The sequence below is a fragment of the Tetrahymena thermophila genome, assembly GCF_000189635.1.
Source record: "Tetrahymena thermophila SB210 genomic scaffold scf_8254717, whole genome shotgun sequence".
NCBI classification, from domain to species: Eukaryota; Ciliophora; class Oligohymenophorea; order Hymenostomatida; family Tetrahymenidae; genus Tetrahymena; species Tetrahymena thermophila.
The window spans coordinates 59,260-86,442 of record NW_002476482.1 but is presented as its reverse complement, the minus strand read 5'-3'; the positions used below and the strand labels follow the sequence as shown (position 1 = coordinate 86,442).

The window sequence follows — 27,183 nt, the reverse complement described above, 5'->3', positions numbered from 1 at the left end:
TATTACCAAATGAAATTATTAAATGATTAAAATAAAATATATCTATTTGAAAAAATAAAAATAATTATTGCTTATAAATTCATTTTTTAATATTTAAAATAGTTACTATTAATCCTCATTAATTAAATCTACTTATTATTATTAAAAATTTTTTATTATTGGATTAAAGGAAATTAATATCATATTTAAACATTTTTGAGGGTTTAAATTAAATATTTTTTATCAAATATAAAATGATAAAAATAAAGTAATTAATAAAATATAAAATACAATCTGATAAAAACCATACACTTTTACTAACTCTTAATTTTTAAAAATAATTTGTTTTAATTTCTTGATTAATCTCACTGTATTTAACCCTTCTAAATGGAGTATATCAACTATGTAGACAGATTTCAGTTTCAATAATTTTTTTTTAATTATCAGACATTTCATTATATATTTTCTATTGATTAATATTTACTTATTAATGACATACCCATGCTAAAAGTGATAGCAGGAGAAGACCAATATGGATATGATATGTATTAGGAGCTATATCCAGTAAATTACTGAATAGTAGTTACATTAAACCACTTTTGTTTCACCATTTATTAGTATTCATCTGAATTAATTACTCCTCTAACACCAGATATTTAATGTAAAATATCTATCTAAGCAGTATGAGGATCAAATTCTGTTCCATTTAGATAGTGATTAACATTCATAGGATAAAAATAAAGGGTATTTAAAGATTTGAAGCTTCCAGAAAAGAAAGCATTTTAGTTGCTTTTTGAAAATGAGTTCTTTTTTAATAAAGTTTACATACCTTTTTAGATAGTGTCTGTTACATTCTGAGGTGTTTATGTATCAAATATTCTTTTTAATTTACCATTTTCATCTATCTTTGAAATTGTCCATGTATCGATCAAAGCATTTAGGGCCATTACTGTAGAAAATGTCTCATCTTCATGATATGTTTTATTGTTATAAATACCTAGGAACTCCTACCAGTAAAGATTTCCATTTTTATCTGCTAGTGTGTTATTTAGAAGGTAAATAGTTCCTTAGTTTTTCATAGATTTGTTAAGAGCATCAGCAACTCCTTTGATTAACTAGTTTGGTATCTTATCATAGTTTGAGTTGAGTAAGTGCACATTTCTAGCAACAAACCAATAAAAGTCGTAAACTGAAGGATAGTAAAGGAACGCAATATCTGGATGGGTTTTAGAAATGTAACTATTTATGGCATAGAGAATGACGTTGGTAGAATTTAAATACAAACCTTAAAGTTCTTCATCAAATATTTCATTAATAACTGTCTAGTTTGAGTTAAGTAATACATGATGCAATCCAAATAGGGTATTGCTGATAACTGAGCAATCAAAATTATTGGTGTTTCCTGGAATTTCAATCATTTGAGGAATTTAGTCATCAGTAGATCTAATCCAAGTTGTGAAAACAGAATAGTTGTATGTCTTATTTAAAGTTTGAAGGTAGTTATGAAAGGCAAAATAGGTTCTCACATCAAGAGTATTAACAGATGAATTGGATGAATCAAAAGGCTTATAAGAATATTTTTTAAGTAATTGATAGTATCCTTAAAGATTATGGTTTGATTTAATCCACTTGTCTTTGATAGATTGTCTTATAAAAGGTGAGTTCAAAATTCTTATTCCTAATGCTTTAGTAAAAAGTGTAAGAATAAGATAAGGTAATAAAAAATTAATATTATTCCTTTTATGTATTTGGATTCATTTAGATAAAACAGAATCTAATTTTAAAAAGTTAAAGTAGCTCATTCAAAAATACTTAGATGATAATTTTGTTTGTTTAAATTAATTTTTGAAAATATTTATTATTCCCATGTTTACCTATGTTTACTGAAGAGTCATCTGTATCAGGAGGTAGATGAAAAGCATCAACAATTTAATCTGCACTAGCAACAAAATTTAGTCCCATTTTTATAAAAATATTTTTGATCCAATCAGGCATAATCTTGATCATTTAAGCTACTTTCTGAAGGTTCTATGGGTATGAATACCATGTTCCATTCTTATTATTTTGTAACCAGAATGAATAAGATGGAATACCTTCTTGCTAGTTTTTATCTCTGAATTCTAAAATGGCGTCAATGCTTTCTTCAAACATGTCTTAATCTATTTCAATAGTTCCTAGTTCTGCACAGTCTAACAAAGCAGATAAAACAAAATTTGTAACAAACATATTACTATCAGGGCATCCAACGTACTCTCTGACAAGGTGATAAAAAAATGTATTGTTTTAGTCCATAGCATTACCATGTATATTTGATGAGTATAAACCCTACTTTTCAAAGAACTAAGGAGGGAAATATTTAAATTCTTTCTGCTAGTTATATCTTTAACCGACAAGTTTTTTAGATAAATCATTTAATTATTGATAGTAGCTAAGATCTTATGAGTTATTAGAGAATAGAAAAGACGAAGCACTGCAAAGAGTGAGCAATGCCAAAAAAATACAAAAATATTGTATTTATTTCATTTCTTTTGAAGAGTTTATTAGCTTTTCTATCTTAAATTAAAAATTTATAATTACCAAAAATTTTTTAGTATTTTCAACCTGATTTTAATTGTAATGATAATATATAACTAAAATTTGATTAATTTTTAAAAATTATATAATTTCCAACAAATTTTGCAACTAATTTTGATAAAACTATGAAATTTATAGAATAATATGAATTCAAAATGAAAATAGTTAAATTAGAAAGATAATATTTATTTTGAGTTTAATCTATCAAAACAAAAAAAGCCTAAATAAATTCTAGAAAATATTGAAAATAATTTTATTTTATTTATTATCAATAAAGTATTCATAATGATAAAGTAAACCTAAGTATTATTTTAGATATATTCTGTTTTTAAATGAATTTTTTAGTTGACTTCATAATTACTCATTTTATTTTTTAGGAAAATTTAATTTATTTTATTCTTTCAACAAAATTTGCAATCTTATTAAAATTTCTTTTATTACTTTACTTCCTCAGCCTGTCTAATCATCACATTAGGGATCAGGATAATATTAATAAAAATTTTTAATTCAAAAAATTAAAACATTTTTTATTTAATTTCATTTGGATTTTTGATGATAAAGCACAATATTTCCAGTAATTTATTTATTATTTAATAATTCAATTATAATATTTTAGATATTAAAAAAAAATAAAATTAATAGATAGAAAACTTAATGCTATTAAAATTTAATATTAATATTTTTTCAAAAATAAGTGATTTTTTTTTTACAGAATTTTATATGATTTAATTATTTTCTTTATTTAATTTTAATTCATTAAGGATTTTTAGTCTTAAATATTAAAATTTTTAAATATCTAAATTACTTAAAACTAACTTTATTATTAACAGAATGAAATATAATAAATAAATATTTCTTTTAATTCATTTAGAGGTCTTTATATTGGTCAACCAATCATGTAAAAAGCTTAAAAATTATAAAATTTATCAGGATGAGTTTGTTTTTATGCAAATCACCAAAAATTACTAATATTTTTAGAGGAGTTTTATTTGTTTGATTTTTTAAAAAATGATTGAAAAATAATTATTTACTTAAAATAATGAATTAAATAACTAAAATATATTCAAAACACTAAAAATGACTATTGTATGTATTATTCAAATAATAAGCAAAGAAATATTCAATATTTAATATTTATTTAAACTAATATTTAATTAATCACCATCTATCTGAATTGTAATCGTAATAAGTACCAGTTGGTAAACATAGAGGGAATTTATAGTATGCTTTTACTAAAACACCTTTTTCGTCGCAAGCTTTGAGAAGTTCTTAAATTTCTTCGTTTTCAGATTTAATTAAACTGCTAGATTAACTAGGGTTCAATCTCAAATAATGATGATACTTAGACTCAGATATAGATTCTAAAATCTTTTTAATAGAGTCATCACTTACAGTGTTTTGGTCAAAATCTATTAGCTAAAGGGTTTAGGATGATTCTTTGATAAACTCACATAATGGTTCATAGAAAGCTTTTTGCTTGTGGTTTTCCCATACTTACTTATGTACTTCACTCACAGTCAATTCTTCTAATTGCTAATTAATGTAAACTTAATTTAATTCAGGTAACTATTGAAGTGTTTTAAATAATTTAGTATAATCAAGATAATATTGTAATAAATAATATCTTTTCAAAATGAATGCTTTTATTTTTTTATTCTTTTCTAAGAATTCTGAAATAGAATTAAGTATATGCTGATCAAGAATACAGTTGATAGATACATTTTCCAAATTTTTCAATTATTCAAATTGCTTGAAAAATAGAAGATTGGGCTTATTGAAAGGATTTTTCTAAATATTGTTGGGATAGAGCAAACTGGCGATAATATTAACATTTTGTAAATTTTTACAAGAAGCAATAGATTTGCAAAGACTATCAATATCTTCTAAGCTTTCTAATGAGGAAGATTCAATTTTTGCACTTTTAACGTTATTAAATTAAAATTCGTTCTACTTAAAAGTATACTTAGCGTGTTATAATTCTTAGTTTAAGGTCAGCTTAAATTTATAAAAAGTAGAATCTTTATTTGTCAGTTCATAAGAAATGTTTCCATGAGGATTTGATATATTAACAGAGCATCTTTTAAGATTGTTTAAGGTTTCATAAATATTCTTAAGATCTATGAATGTATCCATTTTACTCTTTTCCATTTCATATTTGTAACTTAATTTGAACTTCTTTAAATTTGTTGATCTAATCAAAAGTTTGTGCAAGCTATCATAAATTTCTTGGGTAGCTTACAAGTTAACGCTGAAATCTTCAAGCTCGGTTAATTCAGAAAGATGATCAAAAAATTTCATACCACTTGTGCTTTCGCTTGGAGTTTCATCTTTAGTTTCAGGAGTTTCTTCTTGATTTTTATTGTTTTTGAGATTTTTGATTGTTGTAGCTTGTTTTAATATCTGTTTTCTGGAGGTTTCTTAAGCAACGTAGGTGTAAAAGTTTAATCTTAAAAATTTAAGATTTTTTGATTATTTTATACTCAAAAGTAGATTTTCAAGCTTTTGTTTTGTCAAAATATTTGGTTCTAATCCAAACTCTAATTTCAAATGTTATAAATTAACAAAGTAGAAATCAAAATTGAATTAGGTAGGGATAGAAACTAAATTAAGATTAGCATGCTTGACCTTTTTAAGTAAAACATTGAGGTTCTCTACAGCGTTAGTAGCACTAACTGGGATAGCCTACTAGCTTACATGAGTCAAACGAGGGAATTCTTATAAGAACTTAAAATAATCTTGGACTTTGTTAGTGTCAACTAATTTTAAGTCTGTAGAGAAAGAGTATACCTATAATTAGCTATCTTTAACGCTAATTTATGATGAGGAGTTAACTAAATATTAGAACGCTTCGCAAGGAACTTGTAAATGAATGCCTTGTAAGTGGCGATGAGAAAAGACAACTGCGAAGATAGTTTCAAGTAGCTCACCAATTTTCTCAAAATTATATTAATTTCTTGTATAAGAAGATCTTATATTCAAAATATTGAATCTTTCTAGTGATAATAAAAATCTAAGCAATGCGAGTATACAGAGATTATTATCAAAATTAACGTCTATGTTAACAGTCTAGTAAGAATTATTAGTAAGTTTGATTGTTTGTGAAAAATCATCAAAGGCATAGAATTCGGCTTCAGTTTCTAGTCTGTTAATGCTTACATTAAGATGATCATAATTGTTTTTATTAAAATAATCTTTAAGCCACCAACAATATGATGTCTTTTAGTTGGCGTAAATTGATACATAATTTTTTTGGTCATGAGATATTTCAAACCATTTTTCAGTATCATAATCTGTTTCTCTTCTGTGTCTTCTATGGCCACCACTCTCATTTAAATCTAACTGGTAGTCCATGTTAAATACTAAATTTTAATACTTAACCTATTCTTCAGTAATCGTTCTTAATTACTCTTCTTTCACTTGCTATTCAGAAAGTCCATTCTTTTTGTTTTCATCTTCGTTCAAATTCAAATCTTTCTCTACCTTAGAACCAACTTTTTTTATCAATTAAACTTGCTACTTAATCTAATTGACTCTCCTTAATAATTCTTATTATTTATTTGAGTTGTTTTCTTCATCATCATCATCGTTGCCAGAGTTTCCATCCTAATCTTAATTTTTGAACTTTAAAAGCTTGAGATCCTCCTCTTTGATCTATTACTACTAGGTCTTATAATGCTCAATCTGGCTTTTGTAAACTTCTAGATTTTGTAATACAAAATCAAGATTTGTTTCATTGCCTATAGGAGCCTATGGCTTTTTTTAGTTACGCCTTGACATTTTCTTTGTAGTTTGCTTTTTTTTATTTATTAATTAATAGTATTGAATATTGAAAACTAATTAGGTATTTAATTTAATTTATCAATATATTATTTGTGATCACAACAAGATCAGGAAAACAAGTAAATGAAAAGCATATCTTCTGCTACCTAAAGGCTAGATGCTATAGCAATTAATTTTTGGAAATTAGTTAAAATTTATTTTGATCAGAATATCTTTATATTAATGTAAATATTGGGATAGCGTCTATAAAATCAATTTCAAGCATCCAATGCAAATTTAGTAGTATTAATATATTATCAAAGATATAATGTAAGCCATTATATATTATTCAAATCACAGAAAAATATAGTACTAAATGAAACAAATATTTAAAATATTATGGAGATGGTTTTAAAATTACAAAAAAAAACAATTTATTTTTATATACTTATTTGATTTTTAATAATTAATAAATCTTGATAAAAAGTATAGTTATTATCAGTAGTTAGCTCTAAATTATGTGCTTATTTAAAAGGACTAGGCATCTAATTTTTTATTAAAAGATTTTGATTACTAATTACTCGAGCAAAATACAATTTAAGAGAGAAAATTATTTCTTGAAAATATGTATTTTTTATAAACATATATTTGGCTTAGTTTGGTAAACAAATTTGGATTATTGATTTTTATCTTATAGCGTCTTATTAAAGTTATGAATATCTCAATTAATTTAAATAAAAATGTAGACATAAATCGTTTATATTATTTGTTGTCTAATAAAAATATATGTAAAAATTAGTTCATTTATTTAATATATAAATAATTCAAAAAAATAACTAATCGATATCATAAATAAGCTCTATCTTAAATTTAATAGTTAATTTATTTACAGTTTAAACTAGTTTTAAAATTACTTAAAATAAATTTAAAGCGAGAAGAATCGCCAAATAGATCATTTACTAAATAAAATAATCTCATATAATACATTATCAAAAATAAGTAGACTCTATATTTTATAAATTTTAATTATATAATATCAAAAAAGAAGTCAAATATTTTTTAAAACTGCAAAGAGCATTTCCAGCTTTTAAATTCTTGTGTATCTAAAACTCAAGAATTTAATTCCTTGATTTGCAATAAAGTAGATAAATTAAATAAATATTTTTACTTTAATTTTAATACGGGGGGGGGGGGGGGGGGCATAGCAGGGACCCATTCATTTTTGAATGGAAGTTTTTCATTTTTTTTCTCAATTTATAGTATTTTTTATTTTTTGTTAAATTAGCCTACTCTATATTTATTTAATTAACTTTTTTGTTATAAAAAATGAAATAAAACCAAAAAAAAAAAAAAAATTAAGAAAGAATTCTAATTTTTTTATTTGAAAATACAATAAATAACTATTTTTATTGTAATTCATTTAAAGGTCTATAGATTGGTTAATCAATCACGTAAAAAGTTTAAAAATTAAAAAATTTAGTAGGGGGAGTTTTTTATTCTGCAAATTACTAAAAATTACAACTTTGATCTATTACTACTAGGTCTTATAATACTCAATCTGGCTTTTGTAAACTTCTAATCTCAGTAATACAAAGTCAAGATTTTTTTCTTTTCTTTTAGGAGCCATAGCATTATTTTTATTACCTCTAGCCATTTTGTTTGATGTTTCTTTTTTATTTATTAATTAATAGTATTACTAATTGAAAACTAATTAGGTATCTAATTTATGAATATATTATTTGTGATCAACAAGATCAGGAAAAAAAGATATATTAATTCAATTGAATCTTATTAAATTTTATTTTTAAATACTCTAATAATTTTTATATTTTAATTTCCTACCTTAAAAATATTATCAATATTGATTGGACTATAATGCTATTTGATGATTGTTGATTGTAATTAAAGATTAATTTGAAGTTTTATGGGTTTCGATGTATACACCTTTTTCTTTGTCACAATTAGCAATAATAAACAAAAAAAAATATTTACAAACTTAATAAAAAACAAATTTAGAATTTTTAAATTTTCAGTTATTAATTTTGTAAAATAAATAGATAAATAAATAAGCTGTAAATAAAATTATATAATATATTGTTTTTAGTTTTGGTTTAAACACTATTATTATTTTAATCACCAATCACAATTATTTAAATCAGTAAGGATCAGTCGGCTAACTTAGAGGGAATTTAAAATAGCCTTAAACTAAAAGTCCTTTTTAGTTACATGCTTCGAGAAGCTAGTAATATTTTTTATCTTTTTACTAAATGATTGTTTATTGTAAAAAAGGATTTATTCTTACATAGTGATGAAATTTTGAGTCGATAAGAGATTACAATATTTTTGTTAAGGGTTAATCATCTATCTATCTTTCATCCAGATCTATTAGCTAAAGAGTTTAAGATGATTCTTTGATAAATTCGCACAATGGCTAGTAGAAAGTGTTTAGCTTATGCTTTTCCCATGCTTATTTATGTTTATCACTAATTTTTAGATACTCCGATTAATAGCTTACGAAAACTTAATTTAGTTAAGGTAATTTCTGAAGACTTTTAAAAATATTTGAATAGTCAAGATAATATTATGGTACATCTTACTTTTTCAAAATAAATGACTTAATGAGTTAACAATTTTCTAAGAATTCAGATATAGAGTTCAGTATGTGTTAATCAACGACACAGTCAATATAAATATTTTCTAACTACTTAAGATATTCAAATTATTTGAAAAAAAGTAATTCAGGCATGTTGATAGGCTATCTCTAGATATTTTTGAGTAAATTATGATTGTAATTTAAATGAACAATAAGCTAAATATTCTTTAATGAATCGCAAGAAGATAAAGATTTGCATAAAACATTCAAATTTTCTAAATTTTCTAAATATTTCTATTAAATTCTTATTTATTTTATATTCTCAAATTAAAATTCATATTAATTGAAAATTTATTTAAATTCATTTGATTCTTAGCTTAATTTTAAGTCAAAGAAATAAAAATTAGAATACTCATTCAGAAGTTAGTATGAAACGCAAATATTTTCAGTTTCAATCTTCACAGATACCTACTTTAAGTCATTCAAGGTTTTATAAATATTTCCCAAGTCAACAATTTTATTTTACTTTTATGCTTAATTTAATTTTAATTAGAATTTCTTTAATCTTATTGATTTTATCAAAAGTTTATGCAAGCTATCATATATTTCTTAGGTTGCTTGAATTGTAATGTTAAAGTCTTCAAGCTCAGTTAATTCAGAAAGATTGTCAAATAATTTCATACTATTTACTTTTTAAATAGGAGTATGTGTATAGGTGTTAAGATTCTAGTTAATATTTTGTGTTACTTGTTATTAGCCATCAAATTAATTTTTTATTTTAGTAGTAAATACATTATTTCTATGAGTCTCTCCTTTAATTTCTGAATTTTCTTCTCTTTTGATTTCCGTTAATTAGTTAAATGCTTAGCTTTTCGGAGTTTCTTAAGCAGGATAATACACACAATTGTAAAAGTATAATTTAAGAGAAGTTAACATTTTTGCTTCTTTCAAACTTAAAAGTAGATTTTCAAGATTTTAATTTGAAAACATTTAAGGATCAATACTGAGTTCCAAATTTAGATGTTTTAAATTAGAGAAATAAAACTCAAAATTAAATTATGGGAGTACAGTAATTAAATTAAGACAAGCTGATTAAACTTTTTTAAGTATAAAATTGAGGTTATTAGCAGCATCTTCTGTTCTAATTGGAATAGCGTATTAGCTTATGTGAGCTAAATGAGGGATTTAAGCCAAAAACTAAAAGTAGTCTGATACCTTGCTTGAATTAGCGAACTTATAATCAGAAGCTTAGCAGTAAACTTTTAGTTGGCTTTTTTTTGCATTAATTTATTAAGTAATTTTATGTAAAAAATCAAATGATTCAGGTGGAAGCTATAGCTTGATGCCTTGCAAATGGCGATGTGAGAAAATAACAGTAAATATAGATTCTATAAGATCACCAACTTACTATAAATAAATTTTTTTTCTCTTATATGAAAAGGAGGAATTTGTTGTTATGTTAAGGATATTAAACCTATTTATCGACATCAAAGATCTTAATAAAGCAAGTATGCATAGATTATTTTCAAATTGAACATCAATAGTAACTGTTTAGAAACAGATATCAAACATTTTTAGTGTTGAAATAAAATCATCAAATTAAAAAAATTCTGTCTCAGTTTCTAAGCCATGGATGTACAAATAAAGATGCTAATACTCATTTTTATTTTAAAAGATTTAAATCCAACGATAGAAATTTTATTTAGAATCTGCAGCATAAATAGTTGCTTATGTTCTAAAATCTACTTTTTATAAATTAAACCACTATTCAACATCATAACCATCTTTACTTCTACTTTCCTAAGTTAAATTTAATTCGTAGTCCAAATTCAAAACCAAATTACTATATTTATCTGGTTCTTAACTAATTTTGTTTAATTAGGCTTCTTTCACTTAATCGTCTGATAATCCATTTTTTCTATTTAATTCATCATCCAAATACAATTCTCTTTCTAATTATCTTCTAACCTTTTGAAGTATATCAATCTTTCTCTTAATAAAATTAACTCTTTGAAATAATATCCTTTTCTATTCATTGCAGTTATCTCCTTCTGCACTTTCATCTGTATGTTTAGCCCTTTCTAAATTCAAAAACTTTAAAAGCTTAAGATCGCTTTCATTAATTTCTTGCTATTCAATCTTATAAATTTCAATTTAACTTTTGTAAATATTTAATCTTGATAAAGTAAAATCAAGATATTTCTGATTACCTTCGAGTGATGCAATTGTAGTTTTTTTCATCCAAAATAATTTTTTGCTTGATATATTTTAAAAAAATTTTAATTGATAGCTCGAAGGAAAATGCCCTTTTAAATACAATTAGACACATTTCTAATATATATAAATAGATTTATACTTTAATATATTTAAATTATTACTAGACGATATAAATAAAATATGAGATCGTATAATTTCTAATAATTATTGATTATTACTAAATAATATATAAGTTATGAGACATTATTCTTAATATTTTTATCATTCGATATCAGAATTAAAATACTCTCTCCACAATAATTAAGGGAATCTCCCTCCATACATCCACTATTTTTGATGAATATTAATAAAAAAATTAAGGATTAAGTTGAGGGTCATTATGGGTTTCTCTCAATACCCTTTTTTTCTATATCACAATTAGCAATAAACAAAAAAACACATTTTAAATAATAACAAACTTTAATAAAAAAACAATTTAAATTTAAAATTTTTAAAATTGCCAAGTATAGATCCTCTAAAATAAATAAATAATTGATAAATACAATTATATCATATTTATTTTTAGCTTTGGTTAAAACACTACTATTATTTTAATCATCAATCACAATTATTTAAATCATTAAGGATTAGTAGGCTAACTTAGAGGGAATTTAAAATAGCCTTATACTAAAACACCTTTTTAGTTACATGCTTCAAGAAGCTACTAATATTATTTATCTTCTTATTATTTGATTTTATCTTGTAAAAACGGATTCATTCTCATATAGTGATGAAATCTTGAGTCAATAAGAGATTAAAGTATTTATTTTAAAGGTTCTTCATCTATTTATCTTTGATTGAGATCTATTAGCTAAAGAGTTTAAGATGATTCTTTGATAAATTCGCTCAAAGGCTTATAGAAAGTGTTTAGTTTATGCTTTTCCCATGTTTATTTATGTTCATCACTAATTTTTAGATACTCTTATTAATAGCTTACGTAAACTTAATTTAGTTAAGGTAATTTCTGAAGACTTTTAAAAATATTTGAATAGTCAAGATAATATTATTGTACATCTTACTTTTTCAAAATAAATGACTTAATTAGATTGCACTTTTCTAAGAATTCAGATATAGAGTTCAGTATGTGTTAATCAACGATACAGTCAATATAAATATTTTCTAACTGCTTAAGATATTCAAATTATTTGAAAAAAAGTAATTCAGGCTTGTTAATAGGCTATCTCTTGATATTTTTGAGTTAATTATGGTTGTAATTTAAATGAACAATAAGCTATATATTCTTTAATGAATGGCAAGAAGATAAAGATTTGCATAGAACATTCAAATTTTCTAAATTTTCTAAATATTTCTATTGAATCCTTATTTTTTTTATATTTTCTAATTAAAATTCATATTAATTGAAAATTTATCTAAATTCATTTGATTCTTAGCTTAATTCTAAATCAAAGAAATAAAAATTAGAATACTCATTCAAAAGTTAGTATGAAATACAAATATTTTCAGTTTCAATCTTCACAGATACCTACTTTAAATCATTCAAGGTTTTATAAATATTACCCAAGTCAACCATTTTATTTTACTTTTATGTTTAATTTAATCTTAATTAGAATTCCTTTAAACTTGTTGATTTTATCAAAAGTTTATGCAAACTATCATATATTTCTTAGGTTGCTTGAATAGTAATGTCAAAGTCTTCAAGCTCAGTTAATTCAGAAAGATTGTCAAAAAATTTCATACTATTTAATTTTTAACTAGGAGTGCAAACACAGGTGTTAGGATTGTAATTTGTATTTTGTATTACTTTTTATTGGTCATGAAATAAACTTTTAAATTCAGGAGTAAATTCATTATTTCTATGAGTCCCTCCTGTAATTTCTAAATTTTCTTCTGCTATTTAGTTTAATGCTTAACTTTTTGTCGTATCTTAACCAGAATAATACACGCATTTGTAAAAACGCAATTTAAGTGAAGTTAACATTTTTGCTTCTTTCAAACTTAAAAGTAGATTTTCAAGATTTTAATTTGTAAAAATGTTAGGATCAAAACTGAGTTCTAAATTCAAATATCTTAAATTAGTGAAACAAATTACAAAGTTAAATTATGGGAGTACTGTGATTAAATTAAGACAGGCTGATTAAACTTTTTTAAGTATAAAATTGAGGTTATTAGCAGCATTTATTGTTGTAATTGGAATAGCGTATTAGCTGATGTAAGCTAAATGAGGGATTTAAGCCAAAAATTAAAAGTAATCTGATACCTTGTTTGAATTAGCAAATATATAATCAGAAGCTTAGCAGTAAACTCTTAGTTGGCTTTTTTTTGCATTAATTTACGAAGTAATTTTATGTAAAAAATCAAATGATTCAGGTGGAAGCTATAGCTTGATGCCTTACAAATGGCGATGTGAGAAAATAACAGTAAATATAGATTCTATAAGATCACCAACTTAGTATAAATAAATTTTTTTTCTCTTATATGAAAAGGAGGAATCTGTTGTTATGTTAAGGATATTAAACCTATTTATCGACATCAAAGATCTTAATAAAGCAAGTATGCATAGATTACTTTCAAATTGAACATCAATAGTAACTGTTTGGAAACAGATATCAAACATTTTTAGTGTTGAAATAAAATCATCAAATTTAAAAAATTCTGTCTCAGTTTCTAAGCCATGAATGTACAAACAAAGATGCTAATACTCATTTTTATTTTAAAAGATTTAAATCCAACGATAAAAATTTTATTTAGAATCTGCAGCATAAATAGTTGCTTATGTTCTAAAATCTACTTTTTATAAATTAAACCACTATTCAACATCATAACCATCTTTACTTCTACTTTCCTAAGTCGAATTTAATTTGTAGTCCAAATTCAAAACCAAATTACTATATTTATCTGGTTCTTAACTAATTTTGTTTAATTAGGCTTCTTTCACTTAATCGTCTGATAATCCATTTTTTCTATTTAATTCATCATCCAAATACAATTCTCTTTCTAGTTTTATTATAAAATTTTGAAGTATATCCATCCTTTTCTTAATAAAATTAACTCTTTGAAGTAATATCCTTTTCTATTCATTGCATCCATATCCTTCACCACTTTCTTTTGTATTTTTATTACTTTCTAAATTCAAAAACTTTAAAAGCTTAAGATCGCTTTCGTTAATTTCTTGTTATTCAATCTTATAAATTTCAATTTAAGTTTTGTAAATATTTAATCTTGATAAAGTAAAATCAAGATTTTTTTGGTTACCTTACTGTGATGTAATTGTAGTTTTTTTCATCCAAAATAATTTTTTTCTTTGTATCTTTTAAAAAAATTTTAATTGATAGGTTGAAGGAAAATGTTCTTCTAATACAATTAGACACCTTTCTAATATATTTATTGATTTATACTCTAATATTACTAAACGATATAAATAAATTATGAGATCATATTATTGTCAATTTTTATCATTCCAATATCATAATATTAGAATTAAAATACTCTCACTCCCCAATAATTAAAGGTACTCCCTCCACCAACTATTTGGGGGACTAATTTATGGCTTTTAATTTAAAATTTCAAAAAAATATCCCATTTTTGCCCTACCTCGGTTGACCGGTTGGTGGGTCTTATCGAGGGAATACGGTATAATATTTTAAAAATATTAATATGAAAACTATAAATATTTTAAAAAATACAATACCGGGTCCGGCATTAATTTTTACTCATAAAAATTTGTAATAATAAATCATATTAAAACATATTGATATAATTTCTCTTTAGATAGAGTTGATGGATGAACAACAATATTTATATATATACATAATGTATAATATATGAAATAAATAAAATTATTTTTAATTATAAAGAAGAATATGCTTTTTAATATATTTTTTAATAAAGTAATTTAAACTCGAGTATTTATTATATTAATAAACTATTAGACTTACATTCATTCTTTTATTTATTTAAGTTGAATTAGATAAAATATTTAATTAGATTTCTTGTTTAGAGTACATACATTTTCATTCATTTTAAAATAAATATTTTAAATTTAATATTAATAGTTAATTTTCATCATTTTATTAAGATTAGATTGAAAATTTAAATTATTATAGACTTTATAAAATATATCATCTAAATATCTAAAGAAATCTTGTTCAATGGTATATTTATTTGTTGTAACAATTTTATATTCTTTTATTAAATTATTAATAATGTTAATTTTTATATGCAAATTTCATTATTAGAGGTTTTCTTTTAAAAGAGCAATTAGAATAATAATTTAATCAAATTTATATCCGGTTAATTATTTATTGAAGATATTTTTATTAATTAATTTCGTTTGAAAAATGCAAGTTTAAAGTCAACCAAAAGAAAGCACACTAAGCATAGCAGTGAATTATGTCATTTAGAAATTGAAGAAAGAAGATTAATTTTTAGAAAATGATTTTATCTCATTGTAGAAATTGAATAAATTGCACAATGAAGATAATTTAGAAATGGAGTTGAATTTTGAAAGTAAAATTAAAAAAAATCAAGACTAAATAGAGTTAGCAAAAAGTGAAATTAAGGAATATCTCTCATTAAAGAATTCGCAACTGATAGGATTTGGATGCTAATCTTATGTATTTTCTAGTGTAGATCATAATATGAATAGATATGCTGTTAAATGTTTTAACATTTGTAAAAATGATAGTGAAGAAATAGACTCTGAAAAATTAAAAAAGGCAGAATTTGAAGCTCAAGTGCTTCTTAATAACAGGAATTAAAATGTAGTATATTGTTTCAAGAGTGTTAAAGGCAATAAATTTTATTTAATCCAATTAGAGTAGTGTGTTGGCACCTTAAGTGAGTTGAAAGAATAGATAGGCCATTTAGGTGAAAACTAGTTCATTTAGTATTTTATTGATCTTATGAAAGGATTAAAATTTACTTAAAATAATAAAATGATTAATCGAGATTTAAAACCTGACAATATATTAATTGGCTTTGATGGTAGACTTAAACTGAGTGATTTTGGTTTATCCTATCAATTATAGAGTTTCAGTAATAAATATGCCTCATCCATTGAAGGAAATTGTTATCACTTTGCTCCTGAGCTTATGGATGAGAACATCAAAAAAATGATTAAGAAACAAACATAATTTGAGTCTAAGCAATCATTTAAAACAGATTCGTTTGCTGCTGGATTAATTTTGCTAAATTTAATATGTGATAATTCTAATTTCAATTATTATCATCTTTTGTTCTCAGACGAGTATGTATAAAATATGCAATTTAGTTGGCTAGACCACTTTAAATTGAAAAATCCTATTGTTTAAATGTTAAAATCTCTTTTAGCTTTTTATCCATGGTAGAGGGCAGACCCAGATTAAATATTGCAACAATTTGAAGATTTAATTAATTAGAATCCATAAAATTTGATTTTGAAAACTGAATTTTTTTTCGATCCTCTTAGCTCACAAGATTACTAAAAACTGTAGTAAATAAAATGTGGTAATTTTATCCCTGTTAACTAATATTCTTCCTATCTACTACCCTTCAATTATGTGTATTCACTAGCCTAAAAAAAATATAATCATAACTAAATTTAATAATAGAATCAAAATCAACTAATTATAGATTGTTAAAATTAAATGTAACAAAAGATTTTATCATTAGAATAAAAAATGAATCAAATTAGTGGCTAAGTAATTAATTCTACTTAAATAAATTAATTTTGTACGAATTTTAACTAAAAAATTCAAAATCTAGCAAATTAGTAAGAGTAAAACTTTAAAAAAATCTAACAAATAGAATCATCAATTTTCTCTTAGATGTAAAAGACAGATAATTATATTAATTAGTTAGATTAAAAAATCTAATAGCAAATCAATTAATTTTCAAATAAATATGTTGATAGTTAAACATACAACAGCAACTTTTAGTAATTAAAACAAGACTTTGAAATGTTAAGATAATAACTAAATGAAAATCAGCTTACTGTAAACAATGAAATTTAAGATTTTAAATAGTAGTTTACTCTACAATACCAATAAATATAATATTTGCACTAAGCAATTCAATTTAATAATGCAAACAATTGCTAAAATGACACAAATTATCAATAGCAATAAAATCCTAACTATAATATCAACAATAATTTGAATGATTAAAATATCAATTAAGCAAATCTACCACACACTTTTTAAGTATAAAATTAAAATATAACACCAAATTTAATAACTAATTAAAATGCTTAATAAGATTAACAAAATTTTTACTAGAAATAGTAAACTTTGTATGTAAACTAAAATGAGAATCCTTAAAATGAATAAAAATAATTCTAAATAACAAAATAAGAATAATAAACCTAGCATTTTAATAATTAGAACTACTAAAACTAAAATAATTAGCCTTAAAATTAATAGTAATAATAATAATAACAATTCTAGATAACATAATAGTAATACCAACAACAAACATAATAAATTAATAATTAAAACTAAATTAACTCAAATGAATACCTTTTTAATTAATAAAAATAATTCTAAGTAACCTAACAGCAATAATCAACATAATCATTTTAGAATGATTAATAATAATAATAATTTTTAGTAACTTAATAGTAATATCAACAACAAACATAATAAATTTAAAACTAAAATTAATAGAATATAACACCAAATTTAATAACTAATTAAAATGCTTAATAAGATTAACAAAATTTTTACTAGAAATAGTAAACTTTGTATGTAAATTCAAATGAGCTTCCTTAAAATGAATAAAAATAATTCTAAATAACAAAATAACAATAATAAACCTAGCATTTTAATAATTAGAACTAATAAAACTAAAATAACTATCCTTAATAATAGTAATTCTAAATAACATAATAGTAATAGCAACAACAAACATAATAAATTTATAACTAAAACTAAATTAACTCCAATGAATAACTTTTTAATTAATAAAAGTAATTCTAAGAAACCTAACAGCAATAATATTCATAAAAATTTTAGAATTAGAATTAAATCTAATAGAATGAAAATTAATTTAATTAGCAAAAGCAATTCTAAGTTACAGATTAGCATTAGTAAACCTAATAAATTAACTATCAAAACTAATAAAATTAAAATCAGCAAATTCAATAAAATTTAAATTAATAAAATTTAAATTAAGATTTTTAAATTTAAGAAAAATAATTTTTTAAACAATAAGAAGAGTTAAAATAAAATTAAGAATTTGTCAAGCCTCTTTATAAAAATTACAGCCAATAATATAAAATAGATAAAGAAGATTAAATGTAATAATAACTTTATAAATCGTAACCACTGAAAATCAAAGAACCAGATTATAATGAGTAATTAACTGATATCACTTCATAAGTAAAGAAATTTTTCCAGACAATTAAATATCAAATGGCCAGTTAATTTACTAAAGAAACCATTCTTTAATCTTATTTTAAAGAGTAAAACCAAATGAGCACACACATCTTTATGTAAGGATTTTAATTTCCTCAAAACATACAGACTCCAAAATAAAAGGAAGAGTATTACTAAAATATTGCTAAAGATGACAATTTACCCAATAATTGCAAATTCATAAAAGTTATTAAGCTATTTAATAAGAACTACTACATTTAATTTGGAAATATGAAAAATTATGAAAAACAAGATATCAATGAAGATTAATATAAATAATTTTTAGTTTTATTTGATTAAATTAAAAATTTACAAGAACAACAACAAAAATAATAAAGTAATTGAATGAACACAATTAAAATTATTAATTTTAAATCTACAAGTAATTTTATTACTAATTGTATTTTTTATTTTATTTTTATTCTTTTGGTTATGCTTGCTTATTAGTCATTTAATTTTCTAAATTAACTATTTTTAAATCATACATACACATTTTTTACAAACCCACCCATTTATTTTATATTTAAAGAATAATATGCATATAAAATATTAAAAAGTGATCCTGCATTAAAATGGTGCAATTTATGAATTTATGAGGATATAAGGTACCTTATAATTTATTAATTATATAATTTTTAGTTGACACACTCGAATAACAGACAAAATATTAATTATAAATATATTTTATATAAATTATTTAAAGTTTAAATATTAAACACAATTATTTATCTTTTTCTTATTAAAAATATTCAAAAATTTATTCATTATTAATGCATAAATTTTTTATGCTTAATGGTTTGTAGCAAGCTATCTAATTAGTCACGGAAATCAAGAATTTGTTCTTCGTAAATTTTTGAATTAATAGAGGATGGTTCACTTTATTGTTAATCATCTTCATTGTAATAGTTTTATATGTTAAATGCTGACTGGTTTTTGTGTATGGATTTCTACATGGATTTATTGAATACTTTGCTATTATATCTACAATAAAATATTTATAAATAAATAATTAATTAAATAAATAAAATTGCTTACTGATAACTGTCTTGCTCATATATGTAGGCCTAAGGTTGGGTATTTAATGGTCTTCTTTAGGATTAATTATTCGTTTAGTATGAATTATTTTATTGATGTCTTTGGTAATTGGTTGGATTATTATTGTTGTTGTTGAAGTTGCGAGAACTATTGAAGTTTTAGGCAGTATTATCATTTCTAAAAGTGTTATTAACAAAATTTTCAAGAACAGGTGTTTGTTTTTCATAGTCTAAGTCTTCAGAGTATTGCTGTGTACGATTACTGTGATAGCTGCTGATTGAAAACTTAGAACTCTTGTTGAAAGCAGGTTAGTTTTAATTGGAATTAAATGTGTTGTGTGATCTCTTACCGCTATATGAACTCAATGAAGGTACAGATAATTTTGAATAGGAGTCTTTTGAGAGACTAAGCTAAGGAGTTAAAATTCCATCATTTTCAAGATCTCTTTAGTTGTTGTAAAAAGTGTTTTCTTTGTTGTCATAATTGCTATTCTTTTAGAATTACAACTTTGTTTATGGGAATTTACCTTAGCTAGTGAATTTTGGTTATGCAAATCTGCTATTGCTCTAATCACTGCTTGGCAAAGAAGAAATATCACTTGGTTTGTAATCACTTTCTTCTGGTTCTAAGTAGTTATTAGCTATTTTATTTCTATTATTGAAATTAAACTTATTTTAATATTGATTATTCTAGTGATAGTATTAAGGTTCTTCTTGATCCATTTCTTGTGAATCTAATTAGAAGTCTTCTTAGAATTATTAATTTGATTCATCGTTATAACTAACTGATTTTAATGTGTTCTTAGAAACTGTGCTGTATGGTCTTCTAGATTTAATAGAAGAAACTTTGGAAAAATTGGAATCGCCATTCAGACTTCCTTCAAACTATGAAACTGAAATGGAGGATGTAGATGCTTTTCTTTCGTTTTATGCAGTATTTGTTTTCATCTAATCTAAAATCGATGCAAGTTCTTAAAGTTTTTAGTTATTTTTGGCCATTGATTCTTCAGAGAGAGAAGAAATACTAGACTTTGAATAAATTGGTGTTTGAGAGTCTTCACTTAATAACTGCATGTTTCTATTTGCTTGTTCTATAACTTTTTTTTACAAATAGTCTTGGTTTTCTTACTCTTCTTCTTATTCGCTGTTGCTATCTTATCCCATTAAGGCCATTACAGATTACTTTGGCTATCTAGAATTCTAGTAGGTGTTTACTTAGGTTAAGTAGTCTTCTTCAATGTATGATTTTGGCTTTCTGTTAAAGTTATCTTTATATTGAGAACTTAAAGAAGAAACAGAAGACATTTTATTGCTTAAAATGCTTTTTGATTGCTTAGAAGAAACACTTTTATTGTAATGTAAGGATGAAACTGATGAGAGTTCTGTCTTTCTCACTGGATTCACTTCGAAAGGTGTAACTTCTTAAAATTAATTTTCTTAGTAATCATTAATGCCACCATAATCATTATCATTATAACCTAAATCATCATTATATTGCTATTATTATAAATCTTCTTCTTCCTGTATTTTATCAGAAATAGTAACACTCTTCTTACTCATTGAAAACTTCTTATTCGTTGTTGGTAAAATTTCATTAAATTGTGATTATTCAAGTAAATTAGGCTTTTAATTGTTTGGATCCTTCACTTTTAACTTTAAATCATCAAGCATTATAGATTTCTTTCCTGTTCTTTTTCCCTATACTCTTCTCCTTAATATTTCATCTATTTGTGGATTGTATTCTGGTGTCTATATTTATAAATAATAAATAAAACATAAATTTATAATGAATAATTAATTTTTTACTTAGGTAACTCTCAAAGGTGGCTGCTGTCTAACAAAGTTAGATTAGAATTGATGCTTTTGAACAGCATATTCTATTTTTTTTTCAATTTCTTTAGTTCTTGGTTTTACTAGAAGACTAAGAGTGTTCTTTGACTAATTTTCTTTAATATTAGATTCACTCTCCTTTAAGGGTAAATAAATTTTAAGAACAGTATCTTTTTTGTATTTTGGCAGTGGTTTTTTAAATTTTGGTTTTTCGCTACTGTCAAAAAGATTTTCTTTGTTCATGTCTCTGAATTCTTCATTTTCTCTTTTTTGAGCAGTTTTAATTGCTTGCAACTCCAAAAAGTCAGAAGGAGACTAAGCGTATAAAACAGGGTCAGTTATTTTTGTAATACTTTCTATCTCTTCAGGCTTGCAACTAGTTGATTTAAAAATTATAGCAAAGCACAATTCAGATGAAGAGAGATTTAATTTCTTTTGTATTCTGTTTCCACAGTGATCTCTTTCAAACAATTTCTTGTGGAAGATGTACATTTTTGTTGCTGTATTCCATAAAGCTATAGAAACTCTGTCTCTATTCTTTAGATCTTAAGCAAGTGAATCTAATTATTTTTGAGCTTCTTCGTTATCGCTTTCTATTGAGCCAAACAGTGAGAGAATAGTTTCGCATTTGTAAGATCTGATGAGGAATTCTTTTGTTTCAAGCATTTCAGATTCTCCGCTCTACTTGATCATATCCCCATACTTAAAAACAGGACATTCTTTTAATAAAGCTTCAGTGGATTCTATTATGCATGTGACCTCTAAAGGTACCTAGTTAGTATCAGGACGGAGGTGGATTTAGCCTTGATAAATACTGTAAATGTTCTTTTAATTTTTTATTTATTCAGGATCGTACTTATTTTTCTCATCTCCGTCATCAGTTTCGTAGCCAGAAGCATCATTTTTGCTACCTTTTTAGTGCTTTATGTATTCCTCATCATTAGTTAAGGGATTGTACATGATTCTGATTTGACCTAGCTCTTTTGTCAACTTTTAACGAAGTTGGTTATTGCAAAAATCAATAAAGCTATCCATTTCTTCTTCTTTAATGGGATCAATAAGTTTCTTTACTCTGTCGTCTTTGATGTATTTCAAAACAGATGGATGAGATTAAATTATTTCTTATTAGTAATCTTCTTCGTCCTCTGAAGAGAATTATCCAGCTAATTTTGATTTACTTCCTATGCTTGAAAGACTGCTCTTATTTTTAGATGATTTAATTGATTTTTTCTTATTTTCTTCTTCTTCGTCCTCTTCTTCTGTTTCATTTCCATTATATTACCCTGCTTAAAAATCAGCCTCTCCAGCTATTCTTTATAGCTCTTGTTAATATTTTCTGAATTAAGCTAGAGTTTCCTTGCTTTGTAAAAGACGATAAAACTCTTTGAAAAGTGGATCTTTTATTTGAGTATTGCTGAATCTGTAATTTAGCTTAACATATTCATCGTGATCAATAATTTTAGAAGGAGCTTTCTTAACAGTATTGCAATAAACATCATCTAAACTAATACCTTTTTACTGCTTTTCCAATTAAATTTCTAATTCTTATCCCTATTAACTAACTTGCTATTAATCTTCATTCAATTTTCTCTTTTTGATTTTAATATTGTCTTAAAGCTTGTTTGATTATAGTCTCATCATTGTGGAGAATGACTTAAAGCTAAATGATTCTTTACGATATTGCTCAGCCAAATAAACATCTTCTTTAAGCTCATTAAAGAACTCAAATATTTACTCAATATAATCTTATGTATACTAAAATTAAACTATTTTTTTTATTAAATAACTCACTGTGTTTTCAATAATTCTGTGATTCAAATCTTTATAGTGTGGATTTGAAATCATGCTTCCTATTATTTTTTTTGCAATTTTTATTTTCTTTTGATCGAATTGGGCAAAGCTCTAAGTTGCCAAAATCTTTTCAACAGCACTATCTGATGAATTTGGTACTTATTAATTAGTCTAACTTTAAACAACATTAGTACTCTAATTTACATTTTAGGATTTTTTCATTGTCTTGTTATTATTTTTTTGTTATTGTATTTGTAATTAAGTTTAAGCAAAATATTATGCTGCTTGGTATTGTTGTTCTTTCATTTGATTTTGTTGCTCCTCGAGCTTTTTCTTTTTTAGCTACTCCTATTCATATAATTCTTCTTTACCTTAAACTAATATTTTTTATTCGATTAATATATCCATCAAATCAACACAGCCTAATTGATAAGCATACTCATTTTCAAGCTTCTCAATTTCAGCACTTTTTTAAGCTTCTCTGATATATCTGACTCTTTTCATGACTTGATCCCACATGCTTTTTATTAAATCTCTACATTCTTTTAAGATAGAAATCTCTACTTGCACTCTCTCATCGACAATTATTTCTTAGATACTCTTCAGCTTCTTTTCTTAGCTTATCAACTCTTCTTCAATTTCTTCTTATTAATTTAATTCTTGTTACATTATTTGCTCTTCAGCTCCACCACACTCTTACTATCTTGCATTTTTTGGCTCATCTGTTATATTGTTGTTTTCTTCATCTCCCAAATATATCTTTTCTTCATTGTCATCTTTATTATCTTTTTCAATATCTTCTTTGTCTTTTTCCAAGTCCATAACAATTTCCTAAGCACTTAATTCTTCGATTTTCTTTACTTTTGTCTCAGTTGATGGTAAATCCTCAATTTGCATTTCATTTTCTTTCTAAGAATTTCTTTAAATCTTAGGCATTTAAGCTTTTTATTGCTTTTCTTAAGTAAAAATATTCAACTGCTTAATTTTTGCTTTATTGAGAATTATAAATTCGTCATACAACTCGCTGTCATTCAAAATACTTTTGAGAGAATTGTAGTTAAATCCAAACAAGGGTTTGTTTTCTGACCAGCTCTTCCATATCAATATAGTTAAAAGCGAGAAAATCTTTTATTTCAATAACAGATATGGTCTCTTTCTAGTGAAATGAAGCTTAACAGAACCTATCTTTTAGTATATTTCCATTAAATCCTCATAGTCATCAAAGCTATAAATGATTTTTTCTTAAAAATCCTCTAAATCATTGTTCACTTGCTTATTTTCTGTTATCATTTCTTCCATTTATTCTATTTAAACACTCTAATTATTGTACTGCTCAATAATTTTGTCAACATCAAAGTTAGCTGAAGTCTTAACAATTCTAATTATTTAATTAGCAATGTGAATCTTCTTTTCTAATTAAACTTTTTTATCATCCAACTTCAATCCACTCAATTTAATTGATTCTAAAACATCAAATATTCTCTTAATGTCCACCTTCTCTTTTTTGACATAGCACACTTCAAATTCTCTCATTTCATTATAGATTTTTTCCTTTAACTATTTAATTTTCATTAAGCGTTGCTAATCATTAGGAGAATGAATAAATGTGTTTTGTATAATGCTGCATATTTCATCGAATCTCTCTTAAGTAATGCTCTTCTTACCTATATTATCTAAATCCTATTTGGCTAATTAATAGTCTTCTATCGATTTCAAAAAGACATTTCTGCCATCGAAATTTTTGATAACATAGTTGTCTTTCTACTCTAATGCTGCTAATTATTCTTTTAAACGCAAGACGCTTTTCCAACTCAATTTCTTGTCTTCATCAATCATATCACTCTTTTCGTTCATTGATTCTTCTTAACTAGTTTAAATTATCTCTTTTATCTATATTGCAAGCTCCAAGCCTTAAATATTTGCTTCATATTTATTCCACTCGAAAATACTCTTTTTTCTTAAAATTTAATAAATTAATGAAAAAAATAAATAATGTTAAAAATATTTACATCAAAGATGAAACATTTTCTAAATCAGACTTAAAAGACTTCAATTCCAAATTCTACTCATTTAAGCTGCTCATCCAATTCTTAGTTAGCTTTAGAATGGTAAACTCTTCATCTTAATACTTTTTAAGGAAGTCCTCTACTTAGTTGAGTTGAGACTCGAGTTCGATATACTGATTTAAATCCTTGTAAGTATCAAAAAGCTCAATAAAAACTTATACCTAATATTTATTCTTTTATTCCTATTGCTTTGATTAATTATACTATTCAATTTATTCTTTAATTTAGTTGAGTTAAGAATCGCACTTTTTCACAGCTGAAATTCTCTCATTTATGTCTTTTATTAGCAGTTTCTAGGAAGGTTAAAGTTGCTTTTGAGTTTGCTCTATTAAAATCTATTCCAACTTTTCTACATTTTGCACTCTTTCTTCAAGTATACCTTTTGCATTTATAGACCAATTAATACTATCTTAAATCCTTTCTACAAATTGCTACTTTTGCTTCAAATCTAATTTAAGAGCATAAGGAACTTCTTTGTATTTAGAAGATGCCTGTTATAGTTTAGTTGAAAGAGTTTTTAACTAATCTGATGGTAAAAAGCTAATTTTCTTTTCATCAATTATTGTTTCTAAATCCTTGAATAAATTAGCATATGCGAGATACTTTTCTTTCATAGCATCTAATTCTTTTAAGAGCTACTATGCTTTTTAATTCTCTTTTGGCACCTATCTTAAAAGATCATTAAATTTAGAAAATGACATCTAAATGACTGAGGTGGTGTCACTATTTTTAAGGTCAGTTGCCTTATTGATCCAAATCGCTTCAGTAAATTTATCTTCTAAAAACTTCACTAATTTAATCTTAGAATTACGACTCTTTTCAGGTAGCTTCTATGCTAAATCTATTGCGCTGAGCAAATCTACATACAATCCATTAAGTTAATCAAGTTCTAGTTTTTCTCCCAAAGAATCATCTGATAAAATACCCGCTTAAATAAATTTCAAATTTTCATCAAATTACTTAATTTCTTTATCAGTTTCCTTCCCACCTTTTCTTCCAACATTAACAGTCATCTTTAAAGCTTTCATAAGTTTTTCTAAGAATTCCTTTATTTATATAAGAAACGTGAGTTATTAGCTTTCACTCACCATATTGAGTTTATATTGTTGCATTTAATCGAGCATTTCTTAAGCTCTCTTAAATTCAGCAAAACTTATCTAAAAATAAGCTGAATATTAATTATTATCCTCTATGTTTTGCATCATCTCAGCTACTTCCATTTGTATTTCTTTACCAATATTCAACTTACTAGTCAAATCTATCAATACGTTTGGATCTAAGCTGCTTAAAGAGTCTTACAATTCATCAAGCTTCTATTCTATATCTTCCAAGCGAGCGAAGTCCTCAATGTATTTTCTAAGCTAGTTTTTCTATCCTTTAATGCCACTATCATAGTCCATATTTATCATGTCTACGCTTTCATCCTCATTATGATTGTTTTTCCTAAACTTTTTTGAGGATGATGAAAACAAATCTTCTTACTCCATGCTTTTGTAATAATTTGACTGGTCTATAAGTATTTAATGATTGTTATTATCTCCTTGCAAATTTACCTATATCCCTAGTTTATAATCGCTTTAATTATTATTATCTATATTAATTATAAATATAATTTGGGAGTGTTAGGATATTTTATTAATTGATTATGATAATAATATTTAATAACTTTGCGTGTTTTATTTATAATTTGCGTTTTTATTTAATTTCCCTTTCAATGATTTTTTAAATTTCAAATTCAATTTTATAAATGATCCTTTTATTTGTTAAATAAATTTTGGCGCAAAGTTTATTCTTTAAATTTTGTAATCAAATCAATTAAAAAGTATTCATTATTTTTTAATATTGAAAAATTAAAATGCTTATTATTATTAAATAAAACCAGTCTGTCTGTCTATCTAATTACATCTTCCCATTCATAAAACCAAAAGATTTTCTTATCTTTAAATAAG

At 24.3% G+C, this 27,183-nt stretch overlaps 6 protein-coding genes across 6 annotated transcripts; 1 reads left to right on the top strand and 5 right to left on the bottom strand. All coding sequences in view use genetic code 6, as the record gives it.

Annotated features, from left to right (window-relative positions):
• Positions 1–431: 431 nt before the first annotated feature.
• TTHERM_000985169 (transmembrane protein, putative) lies at positions 432–2,502 on the bottom strand (the record flags this gene model as incomplete). Its single annotated transcript, XM_012796565.1, has 2 exons — positions 432–1,663; positions 1,854–2,502. 2 exons carry the CDS (start codon positions 2,500–2,502, stop codon positions 432–434), a joined length of 1,881 nt encoding a protein of 626 aa, XP_012652019.1.
• Positions 2,503–3,711: 1,209 nt separating this feature from the next.
• Positions 3,712–6,330, bottom strand: TTHERM_00985160 (telomerase component p95; the record flags this gene model as incomplete). The annotated part of the gene is made up of 1 exon (XM_001012067.1): positions 3,712–6,330. One exon carries the CDS (start codon positions 6,328–6,330, stop codon positions 3,712–3,714), a length of 2,619 nt encoding a protein of 872 aa, XP_001012067.1.
• Positions 6,331–8,467: 2,137 nt separating this feature from the next.
• Positions 8,468–11,146, bottom strand: TTHERM_00985140 (telomerase component p95; the record flags this gene model as incomplete). The annotated part of the gene is made up of 1 exon (XM_001012065.1): positions 8,468–11,146. The coding sequence occupies one exon, from the start codon at positions 11,144–11,146 to the stop codon at positions 8,468–8,470; it is 2,679 nt and encodes an 892-aa protein (XP_001012065.1).
• Positions 11,147–11,738: 592 nt separating this feature from the next.
• Positions 11,739–14,405, bottom strand: TTHERM_00985130 (telomerase component p95; the record flags this gene model as incomplete). Its single annotated transcript, XM_001012064.1, has 1 exon — positions 11,739–14,405. The coding sequence occupies one exon, from the start codon at positions 14,403–14,405 to the stop codon at positions 11,739–11,741; it is 2,667 nt and encodes an 888-aa protein (XP_001012064.1).
• Positions 14,406–15,459: 1,054 nt separating this feature from the next.
• Positions 15,460–18,858, top strand: TTHERM_00985120 (kinase domain protein; the record flags this gene model as incomplete). Its single annotated transcript, XM_001012063.1, has 1 exon — positions 15,460–18,858. The coding sequence occupies one exon, from the start codon at positions 15,460–15,462 to the stop codon at positions 18,856–18,858; it is 3,399 nt and encodes a 1,132-aa protein (XP_001012063.1).
• A 416-nt stretch (positions 18,859–19,274) lies between these two features.
• Positions 19,275–26,721, bottom strand: TTHERM_00985110 (hypothetical protein; the record flags this gene model as incomplete). The annotated part of the gene is made up of 4 exons (XM_001012062.2): positions 19,275–19,494; positions 19,549–21,296; positions 21,354–25,125; positions 25,178–26,721. The coding sequence occupies 4 exons, from the start codon at positions 26,719–26,721 to the stop codon at positions 19,275–19,277; spliced, it is 7,284 nt and encodes a 2,427-aa protein (XP_001012062.2).
• Between the last annotated feature and the right edge of the window lie 462 nt (positions 26,722–27,183).